The 15,713-nt window shown below is 43.7% G+C and overlaps 1 protein-coding gene across 4 annotated transcripts in view; it reads left to right on the top strand.

Moving 5' to 3' along the window:
• The window catches only part of STXBP6 (syntaxin binding protein 6), a 247,041-nt gene that overhangs the window by 225,678 nt on the left and 5,650 nt on the right, over positions 1 to 15,713 (top strand). For all 4 annotated transcript variants that reach the window (XM_078053515.1, XM_078053516.1, XM_078053517.1 and 1 more), the window contains one exon: positions 12,278 to 12,435. In XM_078053515.1, coding sequence (XP_077909641.1) covers positions 12,278 to 12,435 — 158 coding nt within the window. The remainder of the gene's footprint in view (positions 1 to 12,277; positions 12,436 to 15,713) is intronic.

The following is a 15,713-nucleotide window of genomic DNA, read 5'->3' as shown; positions in this document are numbered from 1 at the left end:
ATATATTGTTTTAACCTATGCATAACCTATACATAATCTGCCTTTTGTTTCTAGATGATAAGCTCTTTGCCTGGCATAGAGTGGGGATCGGGTGGGGGTCGAGGGGGAAGAACGTGTCTATTTTACGTGTGACTGTGTTCTCTGCCTGCTGCTGTGCCTACTGCAAAAAAATAGGCAAGAAAACATTTCAGCAAATAAACAAACCGGCAGAAAATTTGAGAAAGGTGGAGGGATCTATGCAGAGTATAAATTATCAGTTGGTTAGGGAAGGAAAGGGCATCACAAGTTGAGTAACCAGGGTGTACAAAGGCCTGTGCCTGTTACTGAAATCAGGACCATAAATTAAGCATCCAATTACAGTCAACATTTTTTTGTATTTCAACTTCATTTTTGTACATTTTATATGAACATTAAGAAGTTATGGTTTCCACAAAGTTATATGAAATTATTATAATTATTATCATCCTCATTGTTAAAAGTTTTATTACTGTTAATGTTCCAAATATCACAACTTGTCCAATAGGACCTGCTTTATTTATTTCTATTTTTTTTAGGACCTGCTTTAAACTGACTTCTTTTTCCTTTTAGCACTAGCCCTACCATCTTTGAACGTATCCTTGTTATCTGGCAATGCTTCAGGCCTATTTGAGTTTTCTTTGCCCCAAGGCATGAAATCCACTATTTTCTTCTAGCAGAAAATGGTGTGAGACACCAAAATCTAAGTGCTGGGTTTGCATTTGAGTACTAATGTTGCATATATATATGTATGTATATGGACTATGTGTGTGTATATATATATATACATACACACACACTAATGTTTGGACACCCTTATGAACAGAGCTAGACATGATGTTCCTTGTTAAGCTTGTTATTCACATCGATTTTTTTTCCAAATTCATTCATGACATGCTCTACCTATAGTAAGAAACTGATAAAACTTTAATGATTTTCTAAAATTTGTCAAGAAACAACGAAGCAGTGGATAGAGACTGGAGTCTGGGGGTGGCGGATGCCAAGTGAATAGCTTGGCACGGGATCAGGAGGGACCCTCTTGAGTTGGTTGTGTTGTATTATGGGTGAGCCCACAAAGGATCGCAACAAGGAAGGGCCATGATCAGGTCAGTAATAAACAAAGAGGGTGATGTGTTATGACAGACCAGTGGCCACAAAACCACTCAGGCTGCTGCATGGTCCAGTAACACCTGGTGGGGACTGGAAATAGAGTGGAGGACTGAGCGAAGAGCCCTTGCTGAGGTAAACGCCCTGGGCTGTGTGGACACTTGCATGTGGGATGTGACAGAAGGTTGGACTTAAAGGTGATTGAGCATAGGATACTGGGTGGACAGAAGGGCCAGTTACTAACACAGTGCATTCAGGAGGAGAAGGTCAGATGGAGGGTGGGAAGGCAAAGAATGGGCTAATTTAAGGTAGAATTTGAGAAGCAGACACATATAGACAGTATCTGGCCCATGTTGATTCGACAATAAATGTGCTGAATGAATCAGATATTACCAATAACAGTGTGTGTTGAGTTCATACTGCATTACTAACACTATGCTGAGTATATATTTCATTTAATTTTCACAACAAACTCTAGGAAAAATAGGCACTCTTTGTATCACCACTGTGCCAATGAGAAAACATAGGCCCATCGAGAGTAAGTAATTTACCTGAGGCCACAGAGCTAGTATCTTCTGCCCTCATACCCCTAACCAAGCAAGGAACGCAACTGACAGGGGATAATCAGGGATCGGGATTGGGGGCGGTTAAGAAATAGTCTGGCATAGAAGCCCAGAGAAAGAGCAGCTTTTAAAAAGAAGTAGTCACCTTGTGGTCCTATGGCCAAGTGAAGGAAACTTAAAATAGGCGGTGGACTTGATAGGTTATTGAACAAGCGAGCGATGTTAGAAGAGTTGTCTGGAAGCCACTTCTCTGGAAGCCCGTGGCGATTGGGAAGTACAAGGCCAACAGCAGGCTAGATTGTTCCTTCAAGGATGCTCATGGTGGACGAGAGTAGCGGAAGAAGGGCAAGCTAGAGACTCTTTAGTGCCAGATACCTCAAGTTTCTCTCTTCAGTAATGGCTAAAGTTGACTGTCTACTTTGTGCCAGACACAGTTCTAAGTGCCCCCTTGTACAACCTCATTTATTCCTCACCACAACCCTATAAAGTAGATACTAGACCAACCCCTGTGACAGGTAAGGAAACAGACTGAAGCACAGAGGGGTAAGTTATTTGTTCAAGGTCACCCAGGAAGTAAGCAGCAGACTCCATATGTTGAAAAGAATTAGTTTTAGCCAGCTGCACTCAAATTATGTCTATCAGGACTTGAAATTGTAGTTATTCAAGTAAAAGACACTGGCTTCCAACTGTAACAAAAGCAGACAGCTATAGATCCTAGCTGGTTTATTGCCATAGTTAGCAAAGACAGAATGGGCAAAATCCATTTTACCAAATTTAGAGCCACTTTAGGTTTTTAACCTCAGAACAATGATTCCCTCTTTGAAGTTACATTTCAGCCACTTTTATGAGAGCCTGATATTCTCTGAACAAAACAGAACCAAAAGAAGTTGTTCTTAAATTCATTCTCCTGATGCCCTATAACTCATAAGGACATGTTCACAAGGACAAAGGTTATTTTGTTGTTTTTTCAAGTTTTTATTTAAATTCTAGTTAGTTAACATATAGTGTAATATTAGTTTCAGGAGTAGAATTTAGTGATTCATCACTTACCTACAACACCTGGTATTCATCACAAGAGCCCTCCTTAATCCCCATAAGGACCGCGTTTAAATGAATATTTAAAGGACTGGTGAATTTCTTGAGTTTAAATGTTTAAAGGGACATGAATAAAACCCTAAATATTTGGCCCTTTCCATTGGGAATCTTGGAATAAAGCATTGGGAGGAGAGTGTGAGCTCCTCGGCATCGATTCATAGGACAGGGAGAGGGCATTGGGCTTTCTCCTGAGTCCTGAGCTATGGGGTATGACTGTGACTTGGGAACAGGCCAGGGTTCTACTAAATGACCTCTACATCTCCAGCAGAAGAGATTTGCCTGATAAACGGGTCCATTCTTGTTCCTTTAGTAATGCCAGTAACAGATAACTCCAAGGTGTCCTTGAGGTAGGCTTTTGAGTTTATGGGTTTACAAAGTATTCCTAAGCACTGAGTCCATTTTTCTTTGTCATCCAGCTGCAGGCAACAAACAAGTTTCATGGTCCCTGAAATTAGCCACCAACTTGAGACAAAAGATAATTCTGGAACTGCCATTCAGCATGCTATATCTGTTCTGCTGTCTCTATAAAGTACGCCTTTTTAATGTAATTACATGACTTGTCTATCTCTTACTAAATTGATGAAGACAGCCTGGATTTATTTTTCCTCCTTTAACTTAGGAGTCAATATAGTTTAGAGTAGCATTTCCGAAAGCAGATTCTGCAGAAATCCACCCTACTAAAATAATCTATGCAAAAGGACCCTGTGAATAAGTATGTTTCAGAAATTCTGCTGGCAGATCTCTCCTGCTCCCCTCCCTACCTCCTCCTGATTCACAATTACATTAGCATATTAAAGGTTTTCCAGAGTTCTGCAATAAAGGAACCAGCTAGATCGGCACTTCATAAAGTCATTTTTACCATAGAATGGAGTTTTCTGTGTGCATTCTTTTAAACCACAGAACCACTTTGGGAAATGCTGACATAGTCATCAAGAGCTATGGGATCAACTCTCAGCTTCTACGTATTTGACTTTTTTAGCTTCCCTATATAAGCGAGCTCATGCAGTTTTTTTTCTTTCTGTGTCTCGCTTCCCCGGGCAGGGAGGTGAGGGAAACAGAGAGATATTGGTCCCCAGATACAAAAGTGAAGCTGTATAGGATGAATAAGTCTAGAGATCTAATGCACAGCATGATGACTGTAGTTAATAATACTGTATTGAATACTAGAAATTTGCTAAAAGTAGATTGCAGGTGCTCTCACCAAAAAAGAAGAAAAAAATCCGAGATGGGTATGTTAATTATCTTGATTGTAGTAATCATTTCATTGTGTATATCAGATCGTCATGTTGTATACTTTAAATATATACAATTCTTAAAAATATTTTTAAAAAAAAAAGAGTTTTGGGGTCGAGATCTGGGTGATCTTGGGTAAGCTACTCGACCTCCCTGAGCACTCATTTCCTCAACTGTAAAATAGGACGAGAAAATATTCCTTGGAGGACTTTGGCAATTAAACACAGCACCCAGACGGAACAGACATTCGGTGAATGCTAGCTATTTCTGTGAGTGACTGGCTGACTGACAGGCATACTGCATCTTTGCCCAGCATGGGTTAACAACTCTTCCTTTTAGAAAGGTTTTACATAAAGTAGCCTGGATTTGTAACAGAATTTGCCTGATTAGTCGTTACCACAAAAGTACAAATGAAATTTAACCTTTCAGAAGAATCTCCATTAGGGGATCCTAGAGGTGGTCCAACATTGAGATGCAACAGTGTGATTAGTATTGATTAGTCAATGGAAAGAGAGGGAGCTTTGTAATTTACCCAAGCTCACAGATAATGAATGGAGTCTGTGAATTAAGAACCAGCTTGTTTCACCGGGTAGGCCTTTGCATTTAATTACTCTGTTTGGAGAAGTTAATATCATCGTTATTATTTAAATTATATTCATTTCTAGAATGTTTAGCACAAGTCACAGTCCTAAGCAGAACCCCCTAGGAAGCATCACGGCTACCATGTAACATCAGCTACTGGCAGTGGGTGGGGGTGGAGCTGCACCCTCCTCTCAGGAAGGAGAGTCTATCAGTGGTTCCGAGTGGCTTTAGATCTGAGAAGGGACCCGGCAGTCTGGCAACCTAGTTTCCATGTGACTTTTCTTTTGCTATGTCCTCTCCTGGTAAAGACCCTGAGCAGTGAAGATTGGAAGCAAAAAAAAAAAAGGAAAGGAAAAAGCGACAAGGAAAGTTCATTTGAATGTCACTAATACTGGACCAGACTTAAGTGTACTTTATGTCCACCCATGAAAATAGCTTTGCTAAAAAATAGTAATACCATAGGCAAGAATAGAATAGGGACTATTTAAGCCACCCAGTGAATAAATTATTACTAAACACTTTGGACAGACACTATGAGAGTTCCCAGTGTCCGTGGTCTATTAACAGATTTAATATAATGGAGCTCCCTGCCAATTTTTGTGAGTTTATTGTATCCATGTTATATATATTTTTCTATAATTGGTTTTCCTTTAAGTTAGTTTGGATACATGGGGCTTTATTGTACAGTTCTTCCTACATGGTTAAATTGACTATAGAGTAGAAGTAGTCTAAGCAAAACTATTAAAACTATTCCATTTTTTTAAAGATTTTATTTATTTTTATTTTAGAGAGAGAGTAGGAGGAGGGGCAGAGAGAGAGGGAGACAAGCAAACTCCACACTGAGCACGGAGCCTGACATGGGCTCGATCCCAGGATCCTGAGATTATGACCTGAGCTGAAACCAAGAGTTGGATGCTCAACTGACTGAGCCACCCAGGCACACCCAAAACAATTCAGTTTTAAAACAGTGCTCTGAGATGAGTGTGTTTACTCAGCACTGAGTATAGACTGGCATATATTTACTGATCACTTATTTTTTTAGATGATTTTCCTGCTTTTTTCCAAACAAGATGAATATTTTGCATTTCAAATATACATATCTGTATGTGTCATCTTTATAGATACAGATATAGAGATATAGATAGATATGGAAATATAGATATTTGATAGAGGAGATAGCTGGTGAAAATTCTTGAAGTTGCCTCTTTCCTAGCTATTGAATTAGGAATTTTGATTACCAAGATACAACCTGAAGTCTAGGACAATATAAAGAAATTATGTTGATCTTTGAGCTGTTGGCGTGTTTTGTGTGCTTTTGAAAATCTTCCCCCCTCCTCTTTCTCTTCTATTGTTGTTTATCAATACACCTTATTCTTTTCCCCTTGTTTTCCTATACATTTAAATTTATTTTAATTGTGTTTTCAAACAGTGACTGAATACAGTGTTATTGCTTTATCTCAAGCCATAGCTTTTAAAGTCTACTCAATCACTTCACATAAAAGACGCCAACATAAAAAAACAAGAGATGCCAGCATATATATATTTATATATATTTATATATATTTATATATATTTTAAAAACACATACCGAGTGGAACTGATGTAAATGCAACATCAATAAAGTAAGACTGGTCTCTACTCTCCAGAGACTATAATTCAAAAGGCAGTTTACTTTATTTTGCTGTGGTTGACAGCCTCTTCTCAGACTGCTTGAATAAATTTGGGTAGTAATATGCTTCCTGTCTATTTAGAGAGAAATACTGTTCTGTCTGCCTTGGGAGACTGTTTTATTTCCAGATTTAAACTCAACACAACATGATGGGCCCCAACTTTTGAGTAAAGCATGCCTTGATTTAATGAGTTTGTGCTCAGCTGCCTCTCAGAGCAACACCCTGAGCTAGGCACCACAGGTATATAAAGATATCTAAGAAGGGTCTTCTGGGAGCCTCAAGATGCTTAGCCCATGAGGCGCCTGGGTGGCTCAGTTGGTTAAGCGGCTGCCTTCGGGTCCCGCATCGGGCTCCCTGCTCAGCAGGGAAGGGAGTCTGCTTCTCCCTCTGACCCTCCCCCGTCTCATGCTCTCTCTCTCTCTATCTCATTCTCTCTCTCAAATAAATTAATAAAAAAAATCTTTAAAAAAAAAAGACACTTAGCCCCACAATAAGGAGAGAAGAGAGGGAGATGTGCAATGGAATTGGGTGGGATGGTGCCATTTTTCCAAAGTTCCTAGAGAGCAGATGTGGTCTGAAGGAGGTGGAGGGACAAACGTCCACCGAGCACCTACAGGCACTTGGCATACATCTTCGTCTTCATTTCCACAACAACCAAACCAGCTGGATGGCATGACCCTCATTTGACAGATGAGGAAAGATCAGAGAAGTTAAATCACTCCCTCAAAGTCATTCTGCCATTTGTGTCAGTATAACAGTGCCTGGCGCATAGCGTGCACACCAATGAATGGTGTTGACAGTTGAGTGAATCTTTCAGGGAAGCAATTTTCATCATGCATCAAGAGCCTCAACAGTGTGTATGTTCTTTGAATCAGCAATTTCATTTCTAGGAATCGTCACAGATGTGGGCAAAGATCGTGTCTGTGTGTGTGTGTGTGTGTGTGTAAATTCAATAAGGTAACCGCAACCTCGTGTCAAAAAGCAGACCTTTTGGAAACACACCCAGTATCTAAAAGGGAAAGAGTCAAATAAATTACAGTAGTGTTATGCAACCATTATATACAGTATTTTTAAAGAATTTTTTATGACATGGGGTAGTGTCCACAGTAGGATGTGAAACTAAATATATACAGTATGGTCCCAGCCACGTTTTAGAAAAGCATGTGCAGAAAAATTACTAGAATAAAATGTACCATAAATGTAAATTGTGGTTATCTCTAAGCAATTGAATATTACAGGATTTTATTGCTTTTTTATAGTAATGTGTATTCTAAATTTTCTACAGTAAGTTTTTTTAACTTATAATAATAATAGGATATTTTGTTTTGTATCATGATTTTAAGGGTTGCATGAGGAACTACTGTACTGAGGTCTTCCTTCCACACAGTTAATGCAGACTCTCATTAATCTCATACAAGAAAATTCCCGTGGAGAGCCCATTTAACACAATGAGGAAGAGAACTGGCTCTGGAGGTGGGCTCTCTGGGTTCAAAACTTAGCTGTGCTATTTCTTGACTATGTGACCCTTGGCACATTGCTAAGCCTCTCTCTTGATGTTGGTGCTCCCGTTGATAGAAGTGGGACCATGTAATGCCCGTCACGTAAGGTGGTTGTGAGAAGCAGGTTTAGTAGGTGCCTAGAACATAGTAAGTGTTCAGGAAACTTGTTATTTTTACATTGGATCTATTTATTAAGCTATTTAATGTTGGTTATTTTTATACCTTACAGTTGTTTGTTTTAAGGCTAGTAACAACAGATTCTTTATCAGCCTCCCCCCTTGCCTTTTACTATAGCAAATGCATTCCCCTTTTTACATTTTGGGGTTTTTTTTTTTAAGATTTATTTATTTGAGAGAGAGAGAGAGGGCACGAACAGGAGGGGCAGAGGGAGAGGGAGAAAGAATCTCAAGCAGACTCCAAGCAGATTGCAGAGCCTGATATGGGGCCCAGTCTCACTACCCTGAGATCACAACCTGAGCCAAAACCAGGAGTCTGTCACTTAACTGACTGAGCTACCCAGGCGCCCCTACATTTTGTTTTTTATTTAACTCATTGAATTCCTAGCACAATCGCTAGATGAGATAGTTAACTCCATTAGACAAAGACTAATCCCTTAGTCACTTGGCAAGTTCAGAATTTCAGGACCTAGTTAGATCATGTGACAGCATCAGTTAATGGTCCAACTTCCTGCTAAGCCATGAAGAAATCATAGGAAGGATGATATATACTTCCTGCCTCTCAGTCAACCAACATATATTATCTTCTGTATGCCATGGATCAGGAATACAGAAATGAAAAAGGCATGGTCCCTGCCCTCAAGGAGTTCACCCTAGATAGCCAACAATTACATGCATGAAGTCAATGCACCATTTGTAGGGAGCCCAATGCGGGGCTTAATCACTTAATAACCCTGAGATCATGACCTGGGCCAAAATCAAGAGTCGATCGCTTAACCATCTGAGCCACCCAGGCGCCCTGTAAAATGCACCATTTGAAACAGATACACAATAATGTGTGTGTTAGGGGCAACCAGGCTGTAGGGTGGGCTAGACATGACAAGGTTCCCTAAGAGGGAGTTTGAAGTGTATTGAAGGAGCCACTTTAGGAAGGCTAAGATGAGAAGCAGGGTTCCAGGCAGAGGTAGCAGTATGAAGGCATGTAAGTAAAAGAAACCTGACACATCTGTACAAATTTGGGTAATTTGGCAAGGTTTAAGAGATGAGCTGAGAGAAAGGCAAGGCAAAAGTCTCGATTTTATCTTGAGTCGGGAGATGGTAACAGATTCGCCTTTTTAAAAGTTTAGTATGAAAGTGTGGAAGATGAACCAAAAAAAAAAAAAAAAAAGGCTATTGCTAGAACTCTGAAAGCAGGAGGAACTAGGTCAACACAGAAACAGTGAAGATGGTGAAAAGAACAGAAAGTAGAGAGCTGTGTAGAAGGCAAGCTTTAGCTATACGGGGTAAAAGGGAGGATATAGACTGGACCCCCAGATTTCTGAATTGAGCTGGGCAGATAGTGGGGTTATTCACTGAGCCAGGGACCCCAAAGGAAAAGCAGGTGTGAAGGGAAAGACAGTGGGGTCAGGTTTAGACATAATGAATTCCAGATGACCTTGGGTCACTCTCCTGGAGTTGTCAAGTAAGAAAACATATGGGTCCGGAGCTTAGCAGCACAACCTAGCGAAAGATGGAATTCGGTCATGGAAGCCAGGAGTTGAGTAAAATTGATCTAGGGAGAGTCTGGAGAATGAGAGAGAGAGAGAGAAGAGGGCCAAGGACAGAAGCCCGGAACTGCAGCTTTAGCAAGATCTCAGAGAGAAGAAAGTAAGCAAGCAGGAGACCCAAGGGAAGAGGAGAAAGATTCAAGATTTAAGGAATGGCCAACATAATGAAATGGTGCCCCCTTGGGGAATTTATCACCTGGCTAGAAAGTCATTACATCTACAGGTGAAAAATGAGGTAGAAAAGTTGCCCATGAATGTCCTTGATAAGTGCCGATGAAGGATATAGACAGTTCTTACAGAGTTGAGAGGAGGGAGGGTTTGGAGTTGACCTGAAGCTTGACAAAGGTGATGAGACTTCACTGAGCCTGAAATATGGTTAGAATTGAAACCAGGAGAGAGAGGTCATTTCAACTAAGGCCCTGAGATTTGTTCAAATCCATCCTCATGTCTGAAAATACCTGGAGGTGGATCTTCTGTTGATTGTGGTCATCAGTGTCATCTTTGAATACTGAAGACAGCTTTTGGTTCTCTTTTAGTAATAATGCCTATTGGTTAAACAGTATCATATAAAACTGGATGCAATGTTACCTGATACCTTGTACAAGGTTCAGGAAGTCATGACAAGACAGTATGGCTTATTCCAGAAACACAGATGTGTCTAACATGGAGGACATCATGAGGGTCAATTTCGATGGGAAAAGACAAGTCCTAGTTATATACCCTCCTAATTTTATGGTAGCTAATTCTAAAATCCCTTTGGTTTAATACAGCTATTCCTGGCTGTCAAGTCTCAGATTCCCTGCCCCATATTTGCCCTAGCCTCTGGTGGCTAAGCTGTGGGTATGTGAAAGGAAGCAAGAAAGGGAGGAAATTTTAGTGTGCTCCGCCCACTCCTCTGTCCCTTCCAGTCCTTTCCATCTTCCCATTCCATCCCACTGGCCTCTTTCTTCTCAAGACCGCTTGACTTACAGTACAGCATGGGCAATAACTCTTCATTGACCAAGAGGAATACCTTGAGGACAGAAACAGTCAGGCATTACCTTGGGAAATAAACTGTCAAAATCTGTCTCTGCTAGTCTGCTCACAATTCTGTCTACTTGCATTGCTTCCCACAACCTACACCATATCTGCAAAGAAGAAACTACAGAATAAGGAAGAATCATTGGAAAATCAGGTTCCAGTGTTGGCCATGCCACTTCCTTCCTTGCAAACCACTTAACCTCAACTTAGTCTCAGTCTTCTCAGGAGAATTTGTGTGACAGCCAAATGAGATAATATTTGTCAAGGTACTTAAGATTGGAACATGCTATTCCCATGTTAGGGAATGGTCTAACCTAGGCTATCATCATAGTCATGAATATGATGTGAAAGCTGAGGGGGACCAAGACTTCGCCTCCTCCTCCATCTGTTCTAAAGACATAGACTTTCCATTCCAGTCCTTGTATTCCACCAGTTTCCTCCAGAGCCTCATCTCCTCTCCTCTAGTCCCTATTAATCTGTGTTGATTTATCTTGGCTCATGGAGTCCTTAATACAACTGAGTAATACCAAGTTACCCCCATTCTCCTCCCCTTAGCACACAGTGGAAGCCCTTAAAATCCACTCCTAAAGAAGAAAAATGGGAAACAATTTACAGAATCCTTCGTAGGCACCAGGCACTTTCTGTGCCTGAGATTCTGTTCCACAAACCACAGACTTTTCCCACAGAAGAGAAATTAGGAAGCCTTTACAGCTGAGACTGGAGGTGGGGGGTTGGGGGGGTAGACTACATTTCTATTAAAAGCTGTCTGTGGCTAGATGTATCCATCCCAAGTACAAAGTTAAATGATGTAATAAACTTACCAAAGTCATAAAGCTATTACATAAAATGCTATTAAATATCTTCTACTCAATGTTAACAAAATACAGCTATAAATTTTCCTGGGTTGTAATTTGGAAGTCGCTGGTTCTCAGTGGGTTATGCATCCGCCAGTTCTTCACTGTTGAACTGTGTCTTCCAGTCCTGGCAAATGGGATGTCAGGGATACATAATCCTTTGAAGTGTGATGGTTTTCAACTTTCTCATGAATCTGGAAGTCCTTAGTTTCTTCTGAGGCTGGTTTCTGTCACCATTTTCCACCTCCTGGCTAAGTGCAGTATTAAGGCCCCATATTTCATAAACTGGAGATCAGAGGCAAGGAGGCCCAGCCAACCACGCCATGGCTCAGGATTCAAGGTTGGGAGCTGGCACATCTCCTCTGAACTTTGAGACCAATTCACAGCTGCTTACAAGAAGCCATGCATCTAGGGATGGCAGGGTAAAATGGAAGGGAGGAGTTGAAAGGAATACAGAGCATTCTCTCTGGAAAAGTTCTGTGCCCCCTTTCCCTGTGGGTTTTCACCTAAACCCCAGGTCAAGAGGAAATGTGCGTAAGATCCAGATATGTCTCATTGAACTTGCCTAACTCTATAAACTTGTCAGGATTTCCATTTACTTTTGCAAGCCAAGTCCTAAATCCAGATGGCCCCTGTCCCTTGGACCCTCACCAAAGAGAATGGCAGGAGAGAGGGCTGTGTCAGTGAAGGGGATGCGAGAGAAGCCATTGGCATTTGCCCGAGTCCTGCAGCCCGGGGGTCCTCTTCCTGCACACATGCAGTCAGACAAGATCAGAAGAAATGTTGACTGGTTCCTAGATACCCAAAGCTTCTCTGTAGGGACCTGTCTTGCTCTTGCAGGTGCTCCGCCTTTACGGGGTTCTGTCGCTGGAGGTCAGCCAAGGCGGCCTCTGACGCTTTTGCTGTGCTTCTTCAGGGAACAGCATCCTCCATTCGGCGGCCGATAGTGTGACCAGCGCCGTACAGAAAGCAAGCCAGGCCTTGAACGAGCGCGGGGAGCGGTTAGGCCGAGCAGAGGAGAAGACGGAAGACATGAAGAACAGCGCCCAGCAGTTCGCGGAAACTGCACACAAGGTGGGTCCTGCAGAGGGGCGGAGGTCTCCACTCCAGGTGCTCAGGGAGCTTTGGCTCCGAGAAACTTACTGCAGTGTGTTTCCCATAGTGGGAGATACAAAAGCCCTTTTTTTTCCACCTTTTATACAACCTGCTGCTTAGTAAGTACCAGAATCGTGAAAGAGTGCTTCTTGTACCTGTTTCTTCATTTCTCTCCTTGCTAACGTCTTTCTCTCTGTCTCTGACCTTGGATCTGGATCTTTGGGAAATGTGGACCAACCTTAGTTCCTGCCCAGAATTTTAGGGCTCAAGTTTCAGGGAAGAGGATGGGGGAGGAGGAGGTCAGATCCAAGAATATCCCTCCCCCCATGGCCAATGCTTGGAAAGGACTTGGGGCTGCCCGTGCTTACTTTTCCTTGCCGTCCTTTTCCGGTCACGGTCATGAACCCAGCATCCTGTGTTCTTATCTCTTCACTGTATGAAAAGCCAGCTCTAGTCCCCCCACCTCCAACCCACACAGGGCACCTCAGGGCTACTTGCCCCTCTGCAAGGGGCCTTGGATCTCTAAGGCTGCCCTGACTCATGCGGAGCTGCCCCCCAGGGCTCCTACCTGCTCTGAACCCAGGTCATGGCATTTCCCACGTGACCACAGGCACACACATGCACGTTCACACGCTCCCGAAGACTGTGCCTTCCAGAAGGGGAAAGGGGAGTTTTTACTGGCAGCCAGCTCTCTGAGGCAGTCACAAACCAAAGGAAAGAGTGGCCCTGTTGGTCAGGGGATAAAGAGGATTTATGACTGATCTTGTGCTTCAGGTCAAAGGGCAGCTGTCTGGCTAGGGATTGGAATTTAGGTTTCCAGAAACAACCCCTGCTGATAACTGTTGGCCTCTCCGACTCATGATCCGGCCTTTCAGATATGCTTTTCAGGTGACCTTTGGGGAAAAAATTAACTTGCTTCAACGGAAAACCCCAGCTCTGCTGAAGAAGGGAGAATGCACAACCTGAAAAGTAACCAGAAAGGTCTCCCCAGCTGAGGCTGGCTGGCCTCACCCAGGGGCTCATGCCCAGCACTGACTGTGGATCCGAACCCCAGGGGATGCTTCCTGCTCTCCTGTCCCGCAGCCCCCTTGCACAGAGCTGTGTCCTTCCATCATCAGCTCTCTGTTGTGACGGGGTCTTACTGCACCCCTGTCTCAGGGGCCCATGTGGGCTTCCCTGGAGGAGACTTAGCCAGATCTGGCTGAAAATGCAGGGTGGCCAAGCTGGAGGCCAGACCCTTGCTCACCGCATGTCCCGGAAAGAGGGAGCTCAGATTGAAGATTTCCAGAAGGTTCAGATTTAAGGTCCCTTCTCCAGCCTTTGTGAGACAGAAATGATGAGATGGAAACGCTAGAATTCTTGCCCCAGCTTCATTTATAACCACAGCAAATGTTGCGGTTGGGGGAGGGGTGGTAGTGGAAGTCTGGAGAAGCATTCAAAGTGTTGATTTGGGGAAGAGAATGCTAACGGGAGTCATTTTTGAATTGTCTTCCAGTCTGGGAGGGGTGATAGTGCAGGCAGTTCTCCTCCGGACCTTGCCTCACAGGATAGAACAGTCAGCAGTGCACTGATAAGATTCTGCTAAAACCAGACTTTAGGTGAATGATGAAATCATGAGCCAGGTTACCAAGGAAGTCTGTGAAATCGCTCTTCCTAAGGCAGAGTAGACAATACCTGGAGGTCATCCATGTGGGCGTCCCCCTCAGAGGCAGTTGTACAAACACTGGGTTGGATAACCTGACCAGATGGCCATGATTCTTGGCCCTGGGCGCCCTGTTTCCCTGATGTTGTGGCCAAGTTTGCTGGGTGCTTGGGAAGACAGTATGGTGTGGTTAACATCTTACGTTTGATTTACCATCCCCATGACCTTGGGCAAGTGCCTAACTTCTCTAAGCCCCAATTCCCTCATCAGTAAACTCAGGCTAATTAATAACAGTGCCTGTCTCCTAGGGTGTCGAGAGAATTGAATGAATTCAAACCTATAAATCTGTGATCACAATACCTGACATTATACAGATCTGAATTAATACTGGCGATAATAATTTCCATGAAAATAGTTCTGTTGAACCTGCCCTATTCCATCCCATAACGAGCACCTATGTAGGGGAATGGAGAAATGTGATTGAGGACCCCAACAAAGGGATGGAGAGGAATTGGAGATGAAGATTTTGCAACCCCCCCCCCCCACCGCCCCAGAGTGGGCTGGGCAGGGATCCTGCTAAAGGCGGATACTTTCTAAACCCAGAATAACCCTTGAAACAGGGCCTGTCAGATTAGAAACTGATTAGGCCACCAAAGGCAAAGGGGCCTCTGGCCTTGACCACTGGGAGGATCAGTGCCAGCCAGCGGCCTGTTTTCAGGAGAGATGGAGGAGGGAGGGGGCGGCATGCCCTTGTTTTGGTTTCCCTGCCCGTGGGTGTTCTAAGAGGGAGGTGAAGGGGTTGCTGGTGTCTATTAGTGCATGTGAGGGAGTGGGAGCTAGGCACTATCCTGGCCAGACGTGGTTTTCTAAAACTGGGATGTGTGCTTATGAATCACCAGCATTGGCGGCATTCCTAACGAGGAGAATGACCACTTTAGATAAGGTGTGGCTATTTTCCCAGGGACTAGGACTCCCGATTTAAACCCACTGGCGTGGCCTGACCATGAAGATGTCATTTCCCTGGCCAGGCCCCCACCAGACCTGCTGGTGAGGACAGCGTGCCGAGGTGGAACCCAAACCTTCCGCCCCCAGATAAGCAGCTGTGTTGATTCATAAAGAGTGGGCTGTGTTTACGAGTTGAGACACAGGGTACGTGCCGGCACCCTTCGCAGACCACAGCAAGACCAGGTGAGACCCTCCGTGCTTCCTGGTTGAATGAGGGCATGTCACCCCAGCCAGAGACTATGGCACACTTCTCTACACTGCGGTCAAAAGGATCTTTCTAACTTTTCCCAGGACTCCTGCAATGACCCAGGTCCATTAGTGAGTGGATCACCTTTGCACAGCCCTGCCATCAAGATATGTGGGTGCTTAACTCCAGGAAAGCAGATGGAAACTGCCCCTGCACCCCGTCTCCCCCAGCTCTGTTTGGCCTGCCTTGAGGAAGCGTGGTTCCTTCCTGAGCTGCGGGCTTGGCACCATCTCAGCCCTTAGGAAAGTAGCGCAGCCGCAGAGCAGGCCTGCTCACTGTCCCCTGCCCCAGAAGGCACATCGTTGCCGTGTGCGCCCGGCTCTGACACCCGCCACAGGCACTGAGTCAGCAGGCGAGAGCGGC

Source organism: Halichoerus grypus, chromosome 8, assembly GCF_964656455.1.
Source record: "Halichoerus grypus chromosome 8, mHalGry1.hap1.1, whole genome shotgun sequence".
NCBI lineage: Eukaryota > Metazoa > Chordata > Mammalia > Carnivora > Phocidae > Halichoerus > Halichoerus grypus.
This window is presented reverse-complemented; position numbering and strand designations above follow the sequence as displayed.